The sequence below is a fragment of the Lonchura striata genome, chromosome 5, assembly GCF_050655825.1.
Source record: "Lonchura striata isolate lonStrDom1 chromosome 5, ASM5065582v1, whole genome shotgun sequence".
NCBI classification, from domain to species: domain Eukaryota; kingdom Metazoa; phylum Chordata; class Aves; order Passeriformes; family Estrildidae; genus Lonchura; species Lonchura striata.
In genome coordinates, this window is record NC_140707.1 from 26,191,104 (window position 1) to 26,217,158 (window position 26,055).

The 26,055-nt window shown below is 42.5% G+C and overlaps 1 protein-coding gene across 9 annotated transcripts in view; it reads left to right on the forward strand.

Annotated features, from left to right (window-relative positions):
• OSBPL5 (oxysterol binding protein like 5) overlaps positions 1-26,055 on the forward strand; it is a 174,130-nt gene that overhangs the window by 39,055 nt on the left and 109,020 nt on the right. For 2 of the 9 annotated variants that reach the window (XM_021526748.3, XM_021526750.3), the window contains exon 1: positions 17-150. The exons of 5 other annotated variants lie outside the window; for them this stretch is intronic. In XM_021526748.3, coding sequence (XP_021382423.3) covers positions 55-150 — 96 coding nt within the window. In that variant the 5' untranslated portion in view covers positions 17-54. Of the gene's footprint in view, positions 1-16; positions 151-2,182; positions 2,323-7,610; positions 7,954-26,055 lie in introns of those variants that run through there. 2 more of the 9 variants (XM_031505064.3, XM_085581489.1) reach the window with 2 other exon arrangements.

The window sequence follows — 26,055 nt, forward strand, 5'->3', positions numbered from 1 at the left end:
GGGTTCGGCGACGGGAACTGTGGGGTGGATCCCCGTGCCCCCCGACTTCTCGGCATGGCAGGGCTGGGGGGCCAGCAAGCGGCCGGTGTGGCATGTGGGATGGCGTGCTGTCAAGGAGACCTGATTTCTTTAGACATGTGGGCATATCTGGTAGGTGGAATGCATTTTTAATGTACTTCTTCCAGCACGGTGAAGAACTAGTGAGGAGATTGCACTGTTACTAATTGGCTACATTTAATTGACAATAGTAATTACCTTTCCGATAGGTGCTTGTACAGATACCATAGTGTAGATCATAGGCATTGCTATCTAAAAACCAGATTTTGGAAACCTGAGTTTGGAAATGATTTTAGCTTGCACTAAGTGAGGCAAGGCAGCATTCCTAGAGAAATAAACACGTAAGCACATGTGACTGGATCAGTTGGATCAGAAACCATATTTCTTAAGTGCTATGCAAACCTAAAGCATTGTAGTGTGAAACAATTGTTTAACATAAGTGAGGGGGAAAGTTCTTTAAACTGTGTAGCAACCTCCTCACTTCATCCTGCTGCAGCAGTATCTTTGTTGTCAAAATATTCCTTCCCCCTCTTTGCACTGATGTAGGAGATAGCAACAGTATTCAGCAGTGTCTGTACCAGAGAACAGCTATTGCACTGGATGTGTCCCCAGATGCTGCCTTTTCTCCTTGGCAGCAAGTTTCCAAAAAGGTGTGAGTGGGGAGGGAAAGACAGAAGCCTCAAGCCAGGCTCTGTGTGTAGCAAGTTCTCTTCCCCAAATCAGAGAATGGGCGTTCTCAGCTGGGTAGATCCCATTAGGATGGCAGTGACCCTGGGAGTATCCCCACCCTGACTGGGCAAGAAAGAGGACAGAGCTGGGCCAAAAGGACCTGGGAGCAGCAAGGGAGCCAGATTCAGCCCCAGGGGTTACTTTGCGGCACTACTGATGGAGGTACAGACAGCAGTTCGCTGATTCAAGGGAGAAAATGCAGGCCATAGTCCTGCCCACCGCTTATTTTGGTTTGAAGAGGACAATGTGAACCTAAGGAATGATTTAATCATGGTGATGCATGAAAGTAACTGAAAGGCGGATTTACTGCTCTCATCTTTTCATGGTGCTTAATTTAATTTTCATGTGCTTTATTGCAACACTGATTCATCAGGTGAGTGGGAGGGAGGCTTGTAGAGTACAGGTGGTTCAGTTTCCATTACTGGATTAGATATTTCTCAAGGTGCTTTCTTGGCTACAGCAAGAGAAAAATACAGATACAGAGCTGTGGTTTGGAATCCAGGATGTCTTTAGGGAAAGGCCATTCCTATAATCTGTAATGTGCAGTGTTTGAAATCACTGTGCCATGCTCAGAGCAAAACTGAGACTCAACTAATTCTTATTATGTTCATAGATCATAAAAATTTCAGTTAAGCTAATCTGAATTGGGTTAGACTCACTTCATGTCCAAGGGAGCTGTTATCTGCTGGAGGCAATTGTGAGATTGCCACTGCTGAAGGTCTTTTAGTGCTGGATCTGGGGCTGAAGTGTGTCAGCAGGGCCCTGCCCTTCTGAGCTGTGGAGCACAGACCTCCCTCTGCAACTGCACAGATTTGTGCTGTTTGAGCCTCTGTTTTATTTGGGGGAAAAACTGCATTTAGTGTTTTTTCTCCTGACCTCCTTGCCTTTGAAGCATTAACAGCACAGTGTTTTCTCAGCCAGAAATGCTGCTCCTCACGCCTCCACTCCTCAACATGAGATGTCTCTGGCAGCACGTTGTAGGTGTTTGTGCATGCCTGCTGTGGTTACTAAGGTAAAGGAAACACAAGAAGCAGCTCAGGGAATGGAAACAATCCAAATGCCAGATACACACGGGTTTGGGCAGGAATGACAGTGACCTGCTCTGCCAGCATGTCTCAGTGTGGGTCTGGGCTTGCTCACACCTCACACAGGCTCCTGACTGTCACTGCTGGTGTTTATGCTGTGCTTTGGAGCATCAAGCGTCTTGAGACTGAGCAAACTCCTCCCAGGTGCTGCTCAGCCCTCATTTTGGAGCTGTGTGGTTGTGGTGCAGTTAATTGTACAGGGCCGTGTCTAAATCACAGGTTCTGCCTTCGTCCCAGCTCCTCCCCACCACAGTGGCTCTTTCTGGTCATGCAATGAAGGAGGAAGGAGACAACCACCCTGAAAAACACCCTTTTGATAAAGTAGCTGCTGAGCCTCTGTGGAGGACTAAGGAGCAGTGTACAACCTGCCCAGGTTTCCACATTTCTTAATTACTGGAATACTCTTTCTCTGCTCAAGGCGTGGGAGTGTTGTGCTTGCACCGGGCTCTAGGTACTGTATATGCATCTGTGTAATACAAAAAGATCAAGGGACTAAAGCGGAATATTCTGCAAAATTGAAGCAGCTAACAGCAGGCTAGTAAGAGTTACCTGTAAATGGTTTCTGCCCGTCACAGGAGGAGAGTGATGTGAATGGGGGATTAGGGTTAGAAGGTTAAAATAGTCCAGCTGCTTGTGTGGTGGTGGTTTTTAATTTCTTTTAAGCTGCATAAAAACCATGGGCATATCCCTTGTTCTTTAGTCTCAGTTTTCTGTAGTGTTTGTAGAGCTACAGTTGAAACTGTGCCATTTTTTCCTTTACGCTCCTTTGACATTGAAGGATTTATAGGTGTATATAAATCAAAGTCTGAATTGAAAAGACTCAATTCTCGTCTTTGTTTAATAAACAGCCAGCTGTATACCTGGGATTTCCTTTTGTAGTGTGCCACTGAGGTCTGTGCTCTGTTCCAATATCAATAACTTTACTGTGCTGGCAGTTTTCTTGATAGTAGTTTTTCTATGTGTTTTGTTAAACTCCATGCCAAGCTTCAACTTACTGGGAATTGACTGCAGGGCTGTATGAATTTGAGTGTTTTGGCAACCCAGTTACCATTCGTATGATTATAGCATCAGTGAAAAATTAACCAGCTGAAGGCAAAAGAGAAATCTTTAATAAACTGGGATGTGTGCAGCTCTCATTGTGGGGGGAGGGGGGAAACTGAACATGGGGCTTGCCTGCTTCATCCTTTCTAATCTGTCAGTGAATCAATCAATGTGAAATTGTACCCCCAAGGAATAATGTAATAGCTATTTTGTGTGTATTCCCAAACTGGAATGCTACTGTAGTAGAGTCCCGAAGGGTGTGCTGTCTGAATCGATCAGCAGAAACCAGGATAAAAGCAGACTTGCTGCTAATCTATCAGATGTGGCAGAGAGGCATCGAGGGATGAAATGTCTCGTTCTGTGTTGAGTGCAAAGCTTAAATGTGAGCTTGGTCCTTCTGCGTCTCAGCACTTCAGGCACAAAAGCAGTGTCCTGATAGTCCTCCTTCAGTTTTCTCTCAGCAGAATCATGAGATTGCTCTGAAAAGCACTTTAATTTTCATGCCAACGCATTTTATTGCAGACAGCTGTTGTAATGTCATTGTTCCTTCCCACCTTCAGTGCTGCAGAAGCAGCTCGGCTTTTGTTACCTGTGTTGTTTGATGCCAGTTAAGAGTGCAAAGCCTATGCTAGCACTGCATTTTTGAATTGATTTGCTCTTTTCTCAGGTTAAAATAACAGGGAATTCTCTCCTCACAGCAATATATTGCCATGTCCCAATGAGGAGAGGAAGGGAATTCTATTCCCTTGCATAACTGTTGATCAATGTGAATCATCTTTGCAGAATGAAAAGAGCAATTTAAATTTCTTTTGTGTTATTTTTTTGATATTTTTGCACTTTCTCTTTTTTCATATGACTTCAGCATCAGGAGACAATAACTTTTATGTAGAAGTAGGAGGTGACCAAGGCTTTTATACACTTTATCAAACATTGCACAGTTTATTCAGGGAGCTGTTGCTGGCTCATCTGTAAAATCCCTGAAATGTGAATGTGAAATTGCCACTGGAATTAATTCTCTGTCAGAGTGGTTATTCTGGCAAGCTCCTGGCATGGATGCAAATAAATGAGATTTCCATTTTATAAGATGACTCTTTATATCTTTTCTTTCTCTCTTGCCATGAAAAAGAACCTTGTGCGCTGCTGCAAGCCTGACAGTTGCTGATGCAGTGAATTATTTTTTTCCCCTTACCTTACTAAGGAAAGTAATCTGGATTTGCAGATAATTTCATTTTCTTTCACATGTGGGTCAGACAGTTAAGGTCTATGCAGTTTTTTTTGTTTGTTTGTTTGGTTGGGTTTTTTTGTGAATTTGTAAAGCCTTACTTGGACTATAAAGGCTTTCAATGGGCACTGAGTGCACTGTACAAATTATAGCACTAGTGGGCAAGGCAGTAATATAAACTGCCTTCCATGGCACTCTGTTGTTGTAATCTAGAGCAGGACACAGGTGTGTTAGATATGAAATACAAAGTGTTTGTATTATTCAGTTTCATTTATTGTAGATTTTCTTCTTTCCTTTTTGACATCTGTCATTTGCCCCAGCCTCCTTGTCTTGCTCTACCTGTGTAATCTTTCTCATAGAAGAGGAGATAGAATGTGTATAACCATGTGTAAGATTTTTTAATTTTGTTTTAATTCAGGTTCAGTGGATGCAAACAAGGCTCTATTTCTTGGCTGTTGAGTGTATTTTTTGGTGTTGTGGGAGTCTTTTTTGTCTGTCTGTTTTTTTTTTTTTTTGTTTTTTGTTTTTTGTTTTTTTTTTGACTGATGAACCACCCAGGCTTTGTTGCCTGTAATCAAACTGCTGTTTATGCCTGAATTTCTCTCTGGACTCCAGGTCATGGGAGGCACCTTGGCACACCTGCAGTCATTTATTAATGCCTGCACTCATTTATTCCTACACCTATGCATTGCAGTAGACTTGGGGAGCTCCACTTGTGGACAAGGCTGGAAGCTGCTTAAACCAAGCCTAGACTGTCAGGCTTCTAACCTAGTTTTTCCCAAGCTGGTGTTCAAGTTCTGGCTTGTGGAATCCCTCGGCGTAGGTGCTGAAAGCTTTCTTTTCCAAGAGGGTGAGGTGTGCTGAGAAGCTGGGAGGATCTCCTGGCCATGAGTATATCTGAGAAGTGTAGTGCAGGGTCTCTCATTTCTCAGTTCCCTGAGAAGGTACATGGGCACAGTGTGTCGATATCAGCTTTCCATGCCTTTTTCATCCTCTCTCTGCCTGGATTGTGTTCTTTGGTGTCAAGGTCTCTTATTGGGAATTCACACAATATTTAGAGCAGTATTGTCTTGGATTTTGCTGGGCTGTTCTGTGATATAAATAAAACCAATCTCATTATGTAAGCAAGATACTGAATAACTTGTCTAAAAGAGCTAAGACAGTGGGTGCAACAGTGCCAGTTTTATTCGTTTTGAGCAGGTGCATCCCTGTGAGGAAATAAAAGGTAGGTAAGTAGGGACCAAGTGAGAAACATTGAGCAATAACAGACGGTGACTCAGAAGCAATTTAACCATAATAATCCCCACAGCACTAAAGGTTCTTTTTCCCAGAAATGCCCAATATGCTGTTCTCTGCCATAAAGCTGTTGTCAGCTGACATCATTGTGTTAACACAAGACTTGCTGTTATCCACAAGATGCACAGTTAGCAGACAGCACTTCCAGTGCTGGCTGCTAATTATTACTAATGTTCTCCCAGTTGCTGGAAAACACTATATTAAAGATATTTCCTGCTTAATATTTTATTCTTGTTGGCTGGTAAACTTATGTTGTATTAAAAATAATGCTTCTAATATCATTCCAAGTATTACCAAGCTAGCGTTTGATTTATTTAGGAGAACACAGAATAACCATTTACCAAATGCCTCTCTTGAGTACCTGTTGTAGATGCTTTGTCTTCTTTTTTTTTTTTTTTTTAGAGTACCAGTGTGGAAATTTATGGCTTTATTTTTTGTTTATCGTGACCCTCTCAAAGTCTGTGTGTTTTCCCATTGACTTCATGGCAGCCAAGTGCTTTTTATCCTTTATGTTTCTTGGAGAAATCACATTAATGATGTATCACTAGCCAGGGAGAGCTTTTCCTGAAAGCACACAAAGGCAATAATTTACCTTGTGATTTTATAAAAGGCAGACTTTTTTTCCCCTCATATTAAAAAAAAAGGAATCTGTTAAGGTGAAGGAAAGTGAACACAACAAAGAATTGGTGTTCAAGTACTATCTCTGCAATGCGAGAGGGACATTGCAATACCATTAATGAGATTCTCCCATTTTCCCTTGGAGATGTGGTATTGAATTTAGAAATAGATTTTGAACAATTTTCCACTGAACATCTCACTTTTCTGCTCACTGAATAGCTACAAACCCTTATTGTTTAATAGCTATCTTCACTTTTAACTGATAGAGTTTCATAGAGGTAAGGTAATAGCTCTGAAAAGGTAAGACTTTTTCTAGACACTGTTTAATTTATGGTAATTATATTAAGTGCTAAATTGAAAGAGGCTTTTCTAGTTAAGATGAGGATAATGAATAGTTGTGTGTTATTACCATGGCCACAATGGGGGAAGGAAGAAGTGATTTAAGTTTTGCTCGACACAGAAAGAAAGAAAACTTGCCCCAATGTGGTCCTTAATAATTTATTTTCCCCTCTCTATCGCTGACTCCCAGGTTTTGCTAGAAGAGTTTTCTGCCCTTGTACCTCAGGGATGCAGCAGTTTATGGAAGGAATCAGCAGGCACTCCAAGTGAAAATGGCTGTGGAAACAGAGTGAAGAACCAGATTGCACCCTGCAGCCGAGCCTGGAGCTGCACAGGCAGGGGCACACACAGCCAATGCCATTGCAGCTCTGAAGGCACTGCAGTGTAGCATGGCTCCCCCGAGGCTCTGCTCCCTCTGTGCTTTGCCCACACTGCAGAGAAAGCCGTGCTTTGCTGCTCTTTTCTGCTTGGAGCAAGTTGCAACATCTCAAGTCCCCGGGCAGGTTGAGTGGGTGCACCCAGCTCTCCGTGCCCTCCACCAGCACCCGCCTCTGCTGTTCTTCCCGCGCCGGAGCTGCAGCACTTTGTGCTCTTGCTTCCCTTCACTGCCCTTGTCTGAGAGCCTGAGCAAAACACAAGGTGTGCAGAGCTGTGTACCCCATGTAAAAACACACCAGCTCACTGTCTTGGCATATTTGATGCGATTGAGAATGGCACCTTTTATGCCACTTTTAACATGGCACTGCTGTAAGCACACCCTGCCTCTCCATGTGCATAAAAGTGTTTTATCTGGGTCAGAATTCCATTGTGTCCTTGGAAGTTGAAGCTGTTAAGAGGAAAATCAAAGCATGTTCCCTCATTTATTCACCTCTGTACCCTGGGGTCCAAGATACCACTTCTGTGCAGTGTTTCCTGCACTGGCTTCCCTTGCAGTCCTGCTGGGACTGCTGCCAGGTTGATCTGCAGGGATTTGTTCCATACAAGTGTTTATCTCCTGGGAGTTGCACTCATGCCGTGCTCTTACCTCTCAAAGTCTATCAAGAGTGCATGTGATTGCACTTGACATTTGTGATTTGGGCTAGATGTGAACTCCTGGGAAAAGGCAGTGTGTGAATTATTTAATCTCTTGAGCATTCCAGGCCCCTGTATAAAAAGCATTAAGCAATATGGGGCTTTTTCCTGCCTTAAGAGAAGGTCAGTGTCAGCCTTGCTTGAACTCTCAAAGTTGAGTATTTTGAGCACTAAATTTCCTAACATTGTTCTGAATTGATTGGAGTGCAATTACGGGGGACCAATGTAAGCAGTGTTTGCTCCCAGATGGACCAGAAATATTTCTGATAAACCTTCTGTTTTCTTCCCTTCTCTCCCTCCTCCTCTTCTCCAGTGATTTGGTTCTTCTGGATGAGACAGGTTGAGGCAATGCAAGTAGGATAATTTTGTGGTTAGGGCATTTGGCTTTGAAATCAGGAGATCAGTGTTTGTTCCTGCTTCCATCACTGGCCTCCTGTAGCTGTGGGGAGATTGCTTGCACCTCTGTGCCTCTGTCTTCACCGGAAAAATAACAAAGTAAGTTTTGGGGTTGGGTTTTATTTATTTTCCTGTGTTGGCCTACAGGGCTCTGTTATGAGGGCAGGGAGAGGGTCTGATCTTTTCTTGGGGGTTTTTTGGCATTGTCTGCTGGCCCAGTTCCAGCCAGATTATGCTTGTTTGCTCTCTGGATAGAGCTACTAGGAATTCTTCAAGTACATCTTTTTTCTTTCTTTTTTTATTCACTACCATTCTTTTGTCATGCTTTTTGCTTTCATTTAACATCAAAATTAAATGGTGAGTTAAGTAGTGTAGCTTTTAATAACGTGTAGAAAATGAACTGAGCTGTACACATAGATGGTGCCCGTAGGAAGCCTGGAATTATCCTGTAGTGTTTTTAATGGGCAGTCCTACTGCACTGTGAGCTGTTGGCTCAGTGAGGCTGTCTTAGATGAGCTACAGATGAGACTCCCAGTACTGTAAATATCTGTGCCATTTAGCTTTGAGTACCAGGAAATGAAACGGCGTGGGAAATAATAAAAAGCTTTATTTTACTGAAGTTAGTCAAACAATATTTTCTTCAGGCTGATTTGGAAGTGGACCTTAGAAAAGTTAAGTGGAGAAGAAATGCAGTGTTTTGGGGCTAGAAGTGTTTAACAAGCAGCATGAGCTGCCTGTTGCTGGCTGCTCTGCTGCCTGATTTCAGCACAGCGAGGTGCAGGGCTCGGGCAGCTGGAGAAAGGCTCTGCAACACTTGGCATGGTGATCTCCTAAGGTGCTTATCTGGTGAGAAAGTGGGCTCAGGTAGGGAGGCTAGACTTTGCTTTCTGGACAACGTAGCTTTTCTTTGCATCTTGGATGTTAAAGCCAGCTGTATTAGTCTTGTTGGTCTCATTTGACTTTGCATCTGCAAGGATATTTAGCCTGATATTCTTACATTTAGTAATTTCTGCTTGAATTACAGCATTTTCCTTTGGCAGGTTTTAATTTTTGGTGGTAATTTTTTTTATGCTCTTCAGAAATGTGTGGAAATGGTAGTTTCCCTTATAGTAAAAGATATGTGCTTTTGCTCTAATGTGGCATTTTTCTACCTTGTTTCTTCCAGTTTTCTGACATCTTATCCCTCTAAGTGATTGCAGGCTATCATCAGGTGATCCCTTAAATATCTTTGATTAGTTAAGCAGGTTGAACATGTTAACTCTCATTGCAGTTAAGACTTGGAGACAGCCTTATGGTTTTTTGCTGGGTCCTTTCCAATTTTCATGCTGCTGTATTTCAGGTAGGGATGAAGATTGCACATGTTATGTCAGCAGTGATCTTGCAGCTATCAAAGACAGAAGTAAGGCTGCATTCTGGCTCTTGCTCTTTTTGTTCCTCCCCCCTTGTTTATGCTTCCAGGAATTGAGCAAGCCCTGTTCACCCACGATATTGCACTTGGCATTCAGACTCTGTTAGTTATCCATAATTCTTTATAAATCAGAGCTGTTTTGGAAAGCTAAGGTTTGTGACTGGACAGGGAGGAGGGGGTGTTTTGGTCTGGTATGTAGCAACACAAAGTTTTTTATCATAGATTGTGCTCTCTGCACTTCAATAGGCTGCTGACATTTTGCCAGTAATAAAAAGGTCAAGGAAAAAAGTTGCTTCCTACAAATCATGGCATTTGATTGTTCTCATTATTAAACAGAGCATGGTTTCCTTGGGACAAAATTTCAACCATCCCCAGCTTTATAAACGATAAATTACCAGCTAGTACAAATGCATAAAAATGAAACAGCAGCTTTCTTTTTGATGTTGCTGTCTCTATTCCAGTGATTTGTCCTTTCCTGAAGCAGGGTGTGGGGAAGATGCAAGAAAGAAGTGTTCCTTGTGTGTTAAATACAGCAGCAGAAAGAAATTATGCAAAGTTGATACTTGAAAAATAAGACATTAAGTTGATTTAAAGGGCCAAAATAATCTCTATGGTCTAGGGTTCACAAAATGTTGCATTTTCCTAATTTTTAGGAATGGCTTTCCGTGTCACCTATAAAGAATGCTTTGTTATGTCCAAAGCACAGTAATGCAATTAAACAAAACATTGTATCCTTTTTTTTCCTCATTTTCCTACAAACTTCCCTATTGATTTTTGTCTCAGAGAGGCCTGAGCTTGCAACTGCAGTGCTGTTTTTCTTGTTACACTAAGTGGTGCTTTCTGATACGGAGATCACTCTGTGTGAGACAAGGCTCTGGCTTAAATGTAACAGTAGTGGCTGGGCAGTGGAAAAGCATCAGCAGTCAAGCTGGAGATGCTTGGGGACCATTCATGATGGAGAGCTTGGGTGGATGTGAGGGAGCTCAGAGGGAAAAGTTTACTGTTTGTGGGGACAGGCTGATGAGTGTTAGTGCTGTCAGTTAGGGTAGTTTGTTACTTTGCACAAGAAGCAGGAAAGTTGGCGTATTTTTGTTACAGAAAATGAACAAAAGTGTCTTGCACAGGAATGCTGGCTTGTTTCTCTTGCAGCAGGTTATTTGCTGCTACCCTTCCCCAAAGCATCTCTGTAGATACCTAAGAATGCACACCTCAAAAAGCTGAATTATAACAATTACGTGGCCATGGTGGACAGAGGAATTGTGTTCTGCAGTTCTTAGTGCCAAATTAAAAATTAATTTGAATGTAAATCCTTTCAAAAAATGGAGTTTAGAAAGGTCTGTATTTGGGAGGACACAACTTTTTCAGTCTATGCAGATAGAATTGGTTTTTTTAGGTTTTTACAGTGTCATTGCATGAAAGTCTAGCAGGCAGAAACTGCATATTTATCTACCCAGGAATTCAATATTGCTATTAATTGGTGTTGGAAATAAGCCAAATCCACTTGAAATAGATTTATTAAAAAAAAAAAAATGCTGTTTTGCCATTTGAATTACTTCAGCCAAAGCATTCCTGGGCAACTTGGTGGGTATTACTTTTTTACAGAGCATTATATATGTTGATCCTGGCCATGGCTGATGCTTTGTAAAATGCTGAAATGTGCTGGAGCTGGAGCAATCTGCTGGCTCTGAGGGGACTGAAGGAATATGGGGAATAGCCTTCATGCCTCCTCTTACAGTCTTTCATACTTAAATGTTTTAAAAGGTTGTGCAGGATAATGTGGTGTGTTTCTGTACTTGCTTTGTATCAAACAGGCACGCTGCTCCTTTTCACCCAGCAGATGTGTGCAGGGTACCTAAGCAGACTTCAGAGAAAGCCCCTAAGGGTTTGTGTTTAGCACAAAAAGTACAAAATCTTGAGCTTTGCCTTTAAAGTAACTTTTTTAGGATGACTTACATCTGGAGGTCATTCTTTCCTCTCTATGCTCGTTTCTACTGTAGGAAAGGATGCAGATTTCTCTTGTGGAAGCATCCGGCGTTGCTCTGTTTGGGTTTGTGTGCTCATCCTCCTGCTCTCTGGAGTGTGCCTCTCACAGAATACACTCATTTCCGCTCCTAAATTCTTTGTTTAAGCAGCGCTGGCAGACTGAGAGATAAAGGTGGAAACTTGGAACGAGATTGGAGAAATGGTCCTAATTTTAGGAAGGTTTGAGCTCAACAGGAAGGGAGCAGGTGGGCAGGATGCTCTGGGGCAAACACACAGGGAAATGTCGGTGCCTGTGTGCATGCAACTGTCACATCTTCCTTACAAGTCTGCTGGATTGATGTGACATTTCTCATTAATCACACACCAGTGTTATCCTGGGAATTTCTGTGGCTTGTCTCCACCCCACTTAAAACTGGACTTAATGAGCAGCTTCTGGAAAGTGAGGGGGGAAAGTACATCATGCCTGCCACTGCTTCCCTTCACAGCTCATTTACTGGACCTTTTCTTGGTATATTCAGTAGTTCTTCATAGACTTTGGAAGGGTTGTTTACACAAGAAATTTATCAGGTTGCTTTTTTTCATAAATGTAATTCAAGGAAATGTCTCCTACTGCTATTTAAAACCTAGTATGAAATCAGTTTTCTTTGCAGCTATCAGAGGCTATGTCAATGGCCACAGAAAACAAAGAGGGAGCCAAGGAAAGAAAGGCAAGCTAATACAATGGCATTTGAAACACTGTTCTGTTTTCATTCAGATATTTTTAGCTAATGGTGATTTTTTTTCCTTTATGTGAGTTGATGTGTTATGTCAGTGGTAGAAGCTGTCAGTGTAGATGTTTGTCCCAGGAAAAAGATACCAATTGACACTGAATACATTTCAAGGGCTGCTGAATAAAATTATGTTAAAAAATCCTTCAGCAACTCTCCAAAATCCAGATTAAAAACTGCAGCCTCAGTTAAATCAGGGTTTAATTAGTCTTGCAGCAGCCTAGAGCCTTTGCTTTATTTCCACAGCTATCTTCCTGCAGCTTCAGGCACCCCACTCAGGTAGACATGTTGCTTCACTTTGTTTGCTGCAGTCCTTCCCAGGAGAAGTGGCCTAAATACATTCAAAGATGCTGATTGATTGTTTCCAATCTCTCCTTGGCTCGAAATGGATTTTTTTCTTTTTGATTCTATATATCCAGTTAAGTCCCCATCTAAATCCCAGTGAAGTTATGTTGGAAGTGGAGGGACACTGGGGAACGGGCAAAGGTGGATGATGGGAACAAGTAGAAAATCAAGCCTGTGGGTTGTACTCATGGCTTGAATGTATAAAGGCATTACCTTCATATACATTTGGGCTGTCAGTGTAGTCCAGTTTCTCTGAGCCTTGCAGCTTTCATGGACTGACATTGTGATGCAATGCTGGAGACTTGCTGTGTTTGTAGGTGCAAGGAGAACGTGCCCTTTACTAAGTGTTCATTAATTTTCCAGTATTTTACACAACAGCTGCTCTGGAAGAATAAAATGATGCAAACTGTGCATAAAAACAGGGCAGAGGATGTTCCTTGAATCTCCCAGGACGTGCAGAGCACATGTGCCTTGTGCTGAAAAAGTTTTCTTCCCTGAAGTTTTATTTGCCAAGCCCCCCAGAATGCTGTATATTCAGCACTGTCTGTTCTGGAGCAAGCAAAATGGGGAGCAGTTCTACAGCATCTTTTAAAAAAATAGCACTAGAGGCACACACACATGCCCAAAAAAATCCCATTCCTTGCTGGATAAATGAAGACTGCTATAATTTATATGCTTTCCTTTTTCAGTGCTGTCACTAGGGAAAATAACAGCGTGCCTGTCCAGAGATCTCCTGTGCCAAAGCAAATAGTTGCAGCAAGTGGCAAGCAGAGAAGGCACCAAGGTATTTGATGGATGAGTGTTCCTCCCCCAAGCAGAAAGGAACATTTGTGAGAAACTAGTAACATACTGTGGTTGAAACGGCCCATTCTGGGTATAAAATTCCCAATCAAGTTGCCCAGGAGAGAGTTGAACAGCTGGTGTAGGAGCAAAAATCACTGCAGATAAATCAGGCTGGCATCTAAATGACTGTGTGCCCTGGACAGGCCCTGTTACTTTTTTTTTCACTGGTGGATGAAATCAGGGGAGATTTCACTGTGTGATGACTGATGTTCTCCCCAGCTTCTTGCCTTCCTCTTACAGCTGCCTCAGTTCAAGAGAAACAAGATGCTTGTCCTCTTTCGCTACTGTTGAGATTTGGCATTGCAGCAGTGTCCCAAGGTCCTTATCCTGGCCAGTCAGGGCAAGGTGCTGCCCAGCCAGGTGCCAGGGCTGGTGGTGTGGGGCTGTAAGAAGCTGGATGGAGAGCTGCAGCATGGCTGTGGGTGACTGTGGCTGCTCAAGAGCTCTCCAGAAGTGGGAGCAGTTCCAGCTGGCTGCGAGGGTGGAGGCAGGCTCCTCTGCTATAATTACAAAGGCTGGTGTTTAATTGCTGCTTCCTGCTTCAGAGGTGTGCTGTAAATTAAGAAGGTGCTTTACAATAGCAGCATTTAACTTCTTTCTGTCATCTGCTTTCATTTGAGTTGATCTGGGCTGGGATTTCTCAAGGGAGGCTTCTTGAGCTCTGTAAATCCCTTGAAAGAGTGTGGGCACTGGGTTCTTAGCTCTCCCCGAGGTGACTTGATGTTCCCTCTAAGCCAGGATAATTGGGCTCTTCTGCACATCTGTTTGTGCAAGACCGCTGTGTCCCACATATAAAATCCAGGGACTAGTTAAGCTGATGTGAGAGGAAACTGGTCCATCTTCTCTGTGTTTCATAAACTGAGGATCATCTTGAGATGCTCTGTGATTGCTGGATGTAAGGGAAGAGGAGCAAGTGCACAGCTGGAGGGATGTGCAGTTTGGTGGGCATTGAACTGCAGCCCTTTAAAAATTGCTGATGGGAGAGTGGGCAAAATAGTGCCCTGTTTTGGGGCTGCTAGCTGTTCTTCTAGATTTCTTTTTTCCAAATTTAAATGAGACAGAGACCAGTTCAAGGCTGGAGAGACCAGCTGCATATTGACTAGATGTTCAAAATTAAAGCTCTACTGTGTGGGTATAGTCAAAATAGCTGTGACGATGCTTCTCAAAAAGTACCTTGCTCATCCATTTGTTAGTGATAATATTAAAGATTCAGGAAAATTTCGTCAGTCTTGGAGATCTTGAGGATGTTAAAAATTGTGAAGCTCAGTTTAAAAATAGGAATTTTAAGGAGGGGAGTTAAGAAGCCTTCTTTACTGCTAAATTTTTAAAGTTCTAGCTCATGTTCCACACACACGTCCAAGCTTTGCTTTCTCCAAGGAAAGGTTTGGACTTTTCAGGTTTTACTGACAAACAAACAATTTTTCAAAGCAGCCCCCTGAGGTTTAAGATGAAAAAAAATACTGTGAAATTGATTACAGCATGTCAAATCATGGCAGCCCTAGATGAAACACACAGCAGAGCAGATATCTCTTTAGTATCCTCTTTTGCAGTCTCAGTTAATGCCAGAGGAAGGCATTTGTTTGAGCACAGGACAAATTATATTGGACTGAACTCCAAGATAATGCCATGGATGGGTCATGGGCCTCCCCACTGGCACGTGAGCTGTGTGGCTATGTGCAGATAAGAGCACTGGATATAGGTTTGTCCATAGGAAGAGGTCAGGACTGGCATGTTTCCCTATAACGTGGAGGCAAGGTAGCTCCTCCCGTGTTGCTTTGTTCCCAGGGGCAGGCAGAGTTTGTAGCCATGTGCATAAATTGCATCTGGTGCTTGGAGCAGGACTCTCAAAGGTGCTTTATATGCAGCTCTGTGCTGTGCCTTCCTCTGCTGGCTGTAATTGGCAGGCTTTATTCAGGATAACACTCTGGCCAGTTGATGAGGTGGTAATTAAAGTCACTGTTATAATACTGTGTGTTGTGTACTCTTTGGAAGAGGAAGGGAAAATAGGTGAGGAAGTGATAGCTTTGAAGAAGAGGAGTGGTTGTGCCAATTAGCCTGGATGAGTAGTTCAGTGACAGTTAATCCATGGGAGTGAAAACAAGTCCTGTGATAGAGTGCCAGGGTCAGGAATTTGAGCTCCGTTTGAAGAGTGAAAGTTACAGTCTGGCGGATTAGAGCTCCTTAGAAGAAAACATCTCTTGAAAAAAACAAAGCAGAGCTTTTCCCACTGTGTCATCCATGTAGTCTTTTTTTGATGACCAGAAAAGGACAATGGCAGAGTAAAGACCATCTTATGAGTTGTTCTACAACTCAGGGGTATAACACAGTGGGTTTGTGAAACTTGCCTTGGGGTATGTCCATATTCATGCTTTTGCATGCAGGCTGCCAGGGGAGATCAACCACTGTGTACACTTGATTTTGCAGGAGAACAACTACTGCAAAGATACATTATCCTTTGCCATCCATGGTGCCAACAGAGCTGAACTGATTTATACCACCTGGAGCTTCTGTTCAGTGTGCTGCTACATTTTTAGCAGGTGGAAAATGGTCAGATTCAGAAAGGTGACTGACATGATTTTGTCTGTGCTTTCTCATGTTGCAAACAGGATTGAGTCAGGACTTAATATGTTGGAAGTTGAGCTACATTTGGAATACAGTTCTAGTAGCTGGTAATTTGGGGTGTCTGGTTCACCCATATGAATCCCTCTATTGTGCAGGACAAGGTCATTTTCCTTTCTGTCTGCCTTCTGTTTAATTAACCAGACATTATCTTGTAAACATTTTGTTCAATATCTGTGACATAATTTTCGGTTCACTTCATATGTAGGTTATATGTGTTTGTCCATGTCCCCCTGCCCACCTCTCCACCCCCTCTTTGTTAGTGGGTATGTTCTGTAGGCTATACAGAGACTGACATTTCATTTTAGGCTCTGAGAAATGATGCTATTGGTTCCATGATAGACTGCAGTTTGTAGGACATGTGATGCTGAGCAAGGAGATGCCCCTTTATCTCATCACATTGACCTTGCTGATATGTAATCACACCCGTTGTAGTATGTCCTAGTGCCATGTATCCATAGGAGAGTATAAATACAGTACTTTCTGTATATAGCTTTTTTTCTTTAATGTAATAATTTTGCATAAATGGCACTGTTTTCATGCAGAGATTGCTATCTGCCTGTACAAACAAACATGTAAGGCCTTGGATTTGGAATCTCATTGGCTTTGTTATTCACTTATATTGCTGTGCTTGAGCAAACAAGTTCCCAGTAAATAAAATGGCATAATGTAATTTGCATGTGCCTCTCCCGGGAAGTGTGTGTATGGAAGGCAATTGTTGGGTCTTAACAGTACCTGTGAGCATTAAGGGCTTGTTCATTGAAAAAACCAAGTTGGATGGATATTGGTCTTCGCACCATCAGTACCTCTAGTGCGGTGTGAAAATAAACACTGAGGACCTGAATTCCTTTGGAAATTGCTCCCAGTAACTTATTTTCCTATTGCTAATCCATCTGGGGAGAGTTGTTAACATTTCACTCTCTTCTAACTTACCCATAAGTAATTTACCATTTTCTCTCAGTCTTGGGTTGTTTTTTCTTGCATGTTTGTGGTGATTCTCCCTTCTGTTACTGAGGCACTGTAAGATTAATTAGTATGTCCCAAAGGCACTAGAAAACCTTTAGGGCTGGATTTGGTCAGGAGTAAAATATCATTGTCAGACAGTAGGATTTTTTCAGAGGGAATACCCCACTGCTCACATATAATTGAAACCAGGCTTTTCCAGAGCATCTCACTTGCACACTGGAGAGCTGCGAGTACAGACACACCCTGTAATTGCATAAATCAGAATAAATCTAAGGCAGACAAAGTCTATTGAAGTGATATTTTGGAAAGCAGGATTGCTGTTAATGTTTTGTGGTTTGGTAGTTTCCTGAGCTGCTTGTGAACAGAAAGCTGCCATTCCTCTGAGAAGTCCCTGTGCATATTCCTGAGAGGGGATAAGCTGAGGTGGTTTTGGAAATGGAGCTGCTGAAGAGTCGCTCACACCAAGTCAGGCACCAGTGCTGTGTGGCATACACCAAAGCCAACTGGGCAGAAGGGCAATTGAAATCAGATGAAGCCAGTTCTTGAACAGATTGAGCTCTATGCTTTTCTAAATCAGAACAAAAATGTCAAATTCCTTGTAAATACCAGGCAGTGCACAGCTGCACTGACCTGGCATCTCTATTCTGGTTTGATGGGTGGGGAGAGCAGTCGAGCTGTTCCTCCATGAGCCTAGAAGATGGAGAAATACTGAGGCTTTGCTTCTCAAAAGCAATTATCTACATTTCCCCCCAGCCTGAAGCAACAGGTCACGCTCTCCTTAGCATGCTGAAGAATGTGTCTAGTCAGCACTGGGGGAAATTCTGGAATAGTCCAAGAGTGCCAGGCATGCAGACACAATACTGTCATTGGCAAATCTGTGTGAATAGCTTTGGAGCGCTGTGCTGTGGGCTGCAAATTGTGAGGCTGACTCCTGACACAGACCACAGATCCATCACTTTGAAATGTCAGGCCTTTGTCACCCAAAATAGTTTTTTGTCTTCTTTTTCCATGCGTGATACATGGAATTTTTTCTCTTTTGCTTTGTGTCTTACGGTGTCGTTGGAAAAGAGCCTGTACAGTTCACACTGAGAAGCTCAGCTAGGAAGAAAGGCTCTTTCCTGATTGCTTGTTGACCAAAGAGATGAAGGCACAGTTGAGCTGTGGTCAAGGCAGGAAAACAAGGCAGCTCTTGGGACTCCTGGTAGAGTGTTGTGATGCTTTGCCCTGCAGTGCTGTGTCTGTAGTGTCTAGGAGAGCCCCAAACCAGACTTCACCTTTCCAGTGGCTGGAGTGGCAGTCATGGTCCAGCCTGTCAGATTGGCACTTTCAATGGCAGGATTGTGAAAGTGGTCTCTCTCCTTCCTGCTTACCTGCATGAATCAGGCATGTGTGGATCCTCTGTGAAAACCCAGTATGTGGTGTTAGCAAGAGGGAGCTGTTATCCCCCTCAGTTCCTCAGCTGTGGTGATTTTCTGTGTCTTGATTAAATGAGGTCCATATGTGAGTTCAAGTCCCGGAAGGGAAAGAAAAAGCAAGTTTCTATTTTTACAGTCATGCTTGTATCACCAGAATTCTAGCACCTGCTAAAGTGTAGTACACGTTTAAACTCTCATCTAGTTTTGAGGTTGAGGACTGTGCTGTGCCGTGAGCAGTGGGAGGGGATCCAGGGTGTTCCCAGTAGCATTTTTGTTTTGAAATAAGGATTGTGCTTTGCAGATACATTCTCCACTTGTGGAGTAACTTCCACTTCCTGTGTTCTATTTCATGTTGTGGAGCAGTTTAGGAGTATGCAAACTGCATTGCCTTCAGATGAAACCAAATTGTGTTTATGATAACCACAAGAGATAGTCCAAAGTGAAACCCGTCCTGTGACTTGATTCCTTAATCTGGATGCATCTGCACTGTTGGTAATTACAGTTCATGAGTTTGGATCTTCGTGTTTGGGAAAGGCATCAGCCTATCAGCAGTCCTGGAGAAATCAGGCCCATGTGCTGTGTGGGAGCTTGGAGGAGACACGTTGTCTGAGGACCTTTCACAAGTGTGGTGGAAGATTAAAAGGACTGAAATATTGTGGGTTATCATATTGCTCCTAAGGTTAGCTCCAGCAGAGTGGAACATATTTTTTCATGTGGTTTCTGATGCTGTTGAGATTTGACCAACAACTGTCAGAGCTCAGTTTCATTCTCATGGGTCTTCTATGCTCCAGGGCAAACTGGGGGCTTTTGGCCTTCTCAAAACTGAAGTTCACTATTAGTGCTTTTTCTTGTGGCTACACTTAATCTTCTAGAAGATGGTACTCTTGAGCTATTTCACTGTAATTATTACTTAGAAATATCATGGAGGAAGCACAGCATTCTGAGAATTATCTTGGCAGCTAAGTATATGAAGAGCACACTTCAATTTTTAAATTTAATGTCTAAATATGCTTTCCCCCTTTTAGATGTGGTATCTTTCCTATATAATTTAATTTCAAGTAAGAAAAGGTGGCTTGACACGGGTTTAGTTTTTTGGTTTTGTTCTTACCTCACCACTCTTCTACTCTTCCTGGGTTAGTTTCACATGTGCAAGTTGATTCTGTGGAAGGAGGTGTACAAACCCAATCATCTCCATGCTCCACTTCATTAGTTTTTTTTAAGGTATGAACATAAATGCTTCTTCCACTTTTACCAGGAGGCAGGGCATGAGCACTGTGTAACTCTGAGTGAGTAGGAGAGGAAAGTGGATGTGTCCCTACTCGTAGCATGATGTGGATGTGGGAAGTGGATGTAGAAAGTGGATGTGTTCCTATCCAACACTGAAGAGCACACAAGACTAACTTTTCCTGAGCAAGTTTGCAATGCCTTTCTTAGCACTGTCATGTAAGTCCCTTTTTCATATGCCACCATCCCATTCAAGTAAATTGAGGAAACCCAGCAGCTCTCATTTCCAGCCTGAGACATGTGAAGGAAACAGTGTATTTCTGGGAATGTATTAAATATAAAATCCCCACATCAAGTATAACTTTAGTGAAAGAAAAGAGGATATTGTCCCCCAGCCCCGTTAATGTAGGTTGTAATTGATTTGCTCTATCATGTGTAAAGCTTGAAAAGTCTACTAAGAGTCTTGTTAGGATGATCAGAGTTGAATTTGACCAGTTTAATAATCCCATACTATTTGCTTATGCATCCTAACATTGTGTCAGAGGGTATGCCAGTGAAATTAGGGCTTTGTTTTCTGAAATACACAAAAACCCAGAGCAATATCCCTAAGAATTCACATCTGGGGGCCCAGTCATGATATTTCTCCCCCTGTCCCAACCCTGTGACATCACTGGTGCCTTTCAAAGCTCTGTGTAAATCAGGATTGGAAAGTCTGCTCCCATGGACTCGTTTGTAGAATGAAGTAACAATGTTCAAAGGTGTGAGCAAAATTCTCCTACCAGTCCAAAAGAAAAGATTGTAACTAGAGTGTTTGACTTCTGTTTTGGAGAAAAAGGACCAGCAGCAAGTGTACAATTACTGCTTGACTGTCAGTATACCATCAGCATTTATATTGTGTTTTCTGCTTGATCTTGGATGGGGAATTGTTTGCTATGTGAACCATTTGTTTATACCTTTCTAATACCAGGAAGTTTTAAATATGAAAAAAACCACCATTGTTTGAGTTGGCTCTGAACAACTCCTGAAACCTTTAATGGGCTCTGAAGGAGGGCAAGAGCTCAGTGGCTCACTATTCCATCCCTCCTTTGCAGGAACATCCTCTGCAAGTGCTTCTCTCCCTCTTTGCATAGGCTATTGCCCTTTCTGGTTACACAGAAACTGCAGTCACACCCCCAGCACATGGGGAAGGGTGTTACTGTCCCACATTTCATGGGACCTATGGGATAAGGGTTTTTTTTTTTTTGTGGCAGAAAGTTGTGTAGGTGTTAGTGGAACATCTCTAGCTGACCTCAATTCCAAAATCTTTTTGTGCTCCAGCTATCTGCTGATAGAGTCCTTACTGTAAAATGTCATATGGACCAGAGGCAGCTCACAGCTGTCATCTGAAAAGGTTATGTTTTAGCAGCAGCCTGACTTTCTTTGTTTTCAAAATGTTGAGTGAAGCTGTTTTAAATTTCACTGGGGCAACCAGGGACACTGACTGATAACCTGAGAGCATCCTGTAACTGAATCTACATGAGCAAATTCACACAGAAAGTCTTGTCACTGAACTCCTGAGGGGTAAAGATGGACCTCCTCTTTAGCACTCTATGTATTATACAAATGATACTGCAAGTAACAGGGTGCTGTGAGGACACTGTTTGATCCTTTTTTCTTTAATATGCTCATCTGTTTTTTTTTTAAATTTTAAATAGTTCTAATTTTTTAAAATTTTGGCAGCTAGCAAATTGAAAGTTGTTGCTGTTGGGCTAGAGCAGGCTGATGTAGTCTAAGTTGTTGCTTGTTTACTTATCCTTGTACAACCCCCAGGAAAATGTACTGCAAGCTTGCTCCATCTGGCTAAATGCCCCATCCTCTGTGAGGCACAAATTGAATTAAGAAACAAAGCTGTTTTCTCCAGTCTGGTTGTTGCTACTCAGTCAGATGCTGTTAAGAATCCATTTTAAACATGGATCCCAAAGTCGATTTCATGTTAAGTACAAGTGGGTGCTATAAAGCAATATCTTTGTAGCTAAATGTTGAAAATGGTATTGATTTTTCCCACTGTCAGTGCCAGATTTGGAATATGAACATGCCCTGTTGTCCCAGGCAGACTTGGTTGGTAATAAATACTTTTACATATTATTCAGGTGTCTCCCTATTGGCAGCAGGATTCATGGAGATCTTGGTTGAATTTCCAGAATTACAATGTAGAAAATCAGAGTCTGAATTTTGCCAGGAAATCTACCTAGCAAACAGCTTCAAAATAGGTGTGGGCAACCATAACGTGGTAATAGGCCCAGGTTCTGGCAATAAAGACTGCCTCTCCTAAGCCTTGGAGATGGAAGATGTTTGGAAAACAAAGTGCTATTTAGAAGACGTATGGGTTTAAACAAAATAAAGTGAAGCTATCAGCCCTTTTCCCAGTCACACTGATGTCCTGAGTGTGGACACGCCCCCAGGAACCCAAAGGTGCATCTCTCAGCTGACCCAATCGGCTTCTCCAGGCTGAGACAGATCTGTTGCAGTGACAGGGTTTGTGGTCAGCTGCAAAGGCACCTACTGATGTGTCAATGGGAAAGTCCCCCAGGAGGATACATGATAAATATTGAATTGCCTCTCCCTTAAGGTCACACAGTGAAGCTGTCTACCATGGAGCTCAAGGGGAAATGATTAATGGAGACCTTGGAAGTCTAGAGCTGCACTACAGAGTCTGGCAGGTGTACCAGCTGAAAGCTCTGATGTCTCTACAAATACAAGCTAGAAGGAAGTGTGAGAATAGCATTGCTGTTTGGGCCTCTCCTCTGTCATCTCCCTGCTCCTTTGCAGCTCAATCCAATCTCAAGATGGATCCAAAATACAAATGCTAGTTGGGAAATTTCTGAGTGAACAATGTTCTTCCCTGCATCCTTCTTTCATATCTGCACCACCTCTGTTAAAAGAGGAGCAGAAATATAGAAATACATTTAGTAATGATGGTGCTTCTTTCTTTTCCTCCTCTGTTCTCAAAAATAGGCAGCGAGTGGTTAGATCATGGGGTTGCTATGGTGAGCTTTAAGATACACCTTTGATCATAGTTGGTGAGTGCCAGCCAGCATATTAATTCCAAGCAGTCCATATGCTTCCAGACCAAAATACCTCTCTCTTGCTACTCTTTGTTTTGTTGAACACTCAGACTGCTAGTTCACAGACTACTGTGTCTTACTGTGCTGCTCCAAGAAATCTGTTCAAGTTTGGTATTTCCTTTTCTCATTGGAGGGGCAGCTGGCAGAATTACTGCCTGAAAGGAAGTTGTAACCAGGTGAGGGTCAGTCTCTTCTCCCAGGCAACCAGTGACAGGATGAGAGGACACAGTCTTAAGCTTCTCCAAGGGAAGTTTAGGTTGGACATTAGGAAGAAGTTCTTCACAGATAGAGTGGTTGGGCATTGGAATGGGCTGGTGGTAGAGTCACTGTCCCTGGAGGTGGTTAAGAAAAGACTGAGTGTGGCACTTAAAACCATGGTCTGGTTGACAAGGTGGTGTTTGGTCATGGATGATCTCGAAGATCTTTTCCAACCCAGTTTATTCTGTGATTCTGTGACCCTTCCTGTTCATGGACTCCTGCTACCTCAGCAAAACCCACCTGTAGCAATCCTGATTTCAGGTCATCTGCTGTAGATTTCCCTATTTAATGTGAACTTCTGGGTATGTTAAATGAGACACTGAGATGCCTCCCTTTAAAATCAGTGGCAGAACTCCTACTACACACGAAGGAGACAGGGTCAGATGATTTTACCCCAACAAGCACTCTGAAGCAGGATGGCTGGGTGGTGGTTTTCCTGGCCTTTGACTTCACTTGTTCTACAATGGATGAATGCCTCCTACCTATGAAAATATTTTGCTGTCCTGTGTGGTTTTATACAAATATAAGTGAAAAGCCAAGTGACAGGGAATGTGGTGCTCAGTTCTTTTCTGAGCTCTTTTCTTTATTTATGCTCTGGTTTATCTGGCAAGGCAGCCTACGTACCCGAGAGAACAGCCTGAGTATCTGTGAGAACAGAGATCAGATAGCGGGGCTTGCTGGGCTGCAGGGCTTAATCAACTATTAGACGATGATATTAGGAAATGTAATTTGCAAAGAGACTCTGTTCAGAGTTCTGAGTCTTTTGTCAGTTCTAATAGACTATTCAAGAGGAAGTTCTCTATTTCAGTCTAGTTCTTTCGGGTTTATTTTTCATTTTTTGTGTGTTTCTTTTTCTGCCAAGCAACTGCCCGCTGCTGCTATTTGCTAGGACTTGCTTATCTAGGCTTCTTGTGATTATCCTGGTTAAAAAATTGTTACTTACTTGTATGGTAATAGCTAGAGCTTCTAATCTAGCATCAAAGCTTCATTGTGATGGATGTTACACAAACCATTAGATTTTTAAAGATGAGTATTTGTTGTCTTAGGAATATATGGGCTTACTTTATGATAGCAAGAAGGGACAGAACAAGGTAGCAGGGAAGCATTCACATACAATATATCAAGTGACAATCACACCAGCTTGTTTTGAAGAGGCAAAGGTTTTAGCCTTTGGGGGAAAAAAACTGTAATGGCTAGAAAATGTTTTCTGCAGTAAAACAGAAATTATCAAAGTTGTTTTCATTTTTGTTGCCTCTGAGTAGTATTTGCAGTACTTTCACAGCATAGAATGGGTTTTTTTGATACTGTTTGCAGGACTACAGCCAATTTCACCAATCACTGGGCACAAGAGGTTTCTTTAAACAGAAATTGGGAAATCCTGGGTAAGAAGTTTGCATGATAAATATTTGACTAAATGTACACTCCTTTGAATTAAGACCTGGCCTGAGCCTCTTGTAAGTCTTTAGCTTGGTTTTGACCCTGTAAGCTTCTGCATTTTCCAGCATGTCTGCAGCAGTTGTGGCAGCTCATGTTACTCCACTTGCCTTAAGTCTGCTACAACTCTATTACAAGAGTCAGCATTACTGAACTTAAAGAAATTAAATGGGTATCATTTTTGGGTAGATCTGAGTATTTGCTGTAGGCTGAACTGGATGGTAGCATTAGCCAGGCAGAGGACTGGCTGGTTTTTGTGCAGACCTACTGGGAAGGACCATAGAGTTACTGTGGACAAAATGTTAAAGGTGAGCTGACATTGTGAGCACAGCAAACTGTCTGCAGGAATGCACTTTGAGGAGCTTTGACAGCAGATTGATATTTTCTTCTACCCTTTAATGCCCTGTCAGTTCAAGGAGGTTGTGGAGTAGCTGGTGGGGCCCAAATGTGGTGAGCACATTCAGTGTGTGAGGAAAATACTGCTAACAGTGAGTTTAAGACACTTTCAGAGTACAGCAGAGGGAAAGTTGAATGTGTCCCAGCAAGCACAGAGTATGGGAATTTCCCCTCCTGTGGGAATGGAGGGTTTAAATGTTATCTTCTTGATCTTAAATGCCTTCTCAGCAACCCTGCTTGTACCACTGGGATTTGTCCACCTACGTCTGGTGGTGTCCTTGGAAGAAAACCAGCTTTTGCATAATCAGTCTCAATAGGAGGGTACCCAAAGCTTGCAAGGTCGGGTTTGTTTTGTTTGTTGTCTTGCTTTGGGATGTATTTTTTCCCTTTTTTTGGAACAACAGTGTATTTCTCCTGCCAGCAAGATGTCTCTTCCACCTTGGAACTGTACAGCTTGCACTTCTGGTTTTTTTGCTGGCTCCTACGCTTGGCTTTCTGTTGCTGCTGCTGCTGGTGAGACTGTTTCAGAGATGTGCCAGGCTTAGCATGCAGATCCAAATTTAGGTCTCTCTGCCTTCAAACAGAACAGAGGGTCTACAGAAGTAATTTTTTCGTGTGACTGTTCAGAATAGCTAATTGGCTTGTTGGCTCTGCATGAGACTGTGCAGCATCCTTGGACCTGGCTGTGCTGGGCACTTGACTTTTCTTCTTTTATACCTTCATTACTTGCCATGGTGATGGCCCTAGGTGACAGCAGTCCCAGGGAAAAGTTGGGAACACAAGCCTCCAGCCAGGCTTGATGTGGGACTAGACTTAATTTTACTTCTCAAGCCTGTGTCACTTCATCCCCCCAGCCTGTTTCCTTGCTTAACTTGCTGGTTTCCTGATTCATTTTGTCTCTTCTTCATATTTCTAGTGACTTGCTGGTGCTGCCTGTCAGGGAGACATTTCCTGAGCAGAAGATGGTAAAAAAAGGTGGAGCAGAGATAATTTCCCTGATGCGAGCTGGATTAGTGTATACCTGTGTAAGGACTGTAGCTGGCAGGACTGTTTTAGCTTTGAGTTACTGAATGGTTGGAGCTGGGACATTTTCGTTATCTGAGAGCTATTTCTGGCTTGTTTGGGTAAGAGGGGGTTGGAAACGAGCAGGCTGGTGAGAAACAGTGTGGCATATAACTAATTGCAAACCAAATATTGTCTTGTATGTGTGTTAATTATTTTGTTTTAAAATTGGCTAGCAGTTAACTACTTAGTATTTGAAGTCCTTTATGTCTGCAGGTTTAACATCAAAACTGTAAGGGAATTCACAGCTCTCTACAGCTGGCTAGAAGCACATTTTAAAAGGTGCCTGCAACTTAGCAGTTACTTAATTTGCCCTATGTTGTTCAGTAGTAGAGCAGAAGTAAATATATAACTTCAAGAGTCTACTTGTAGGTGTC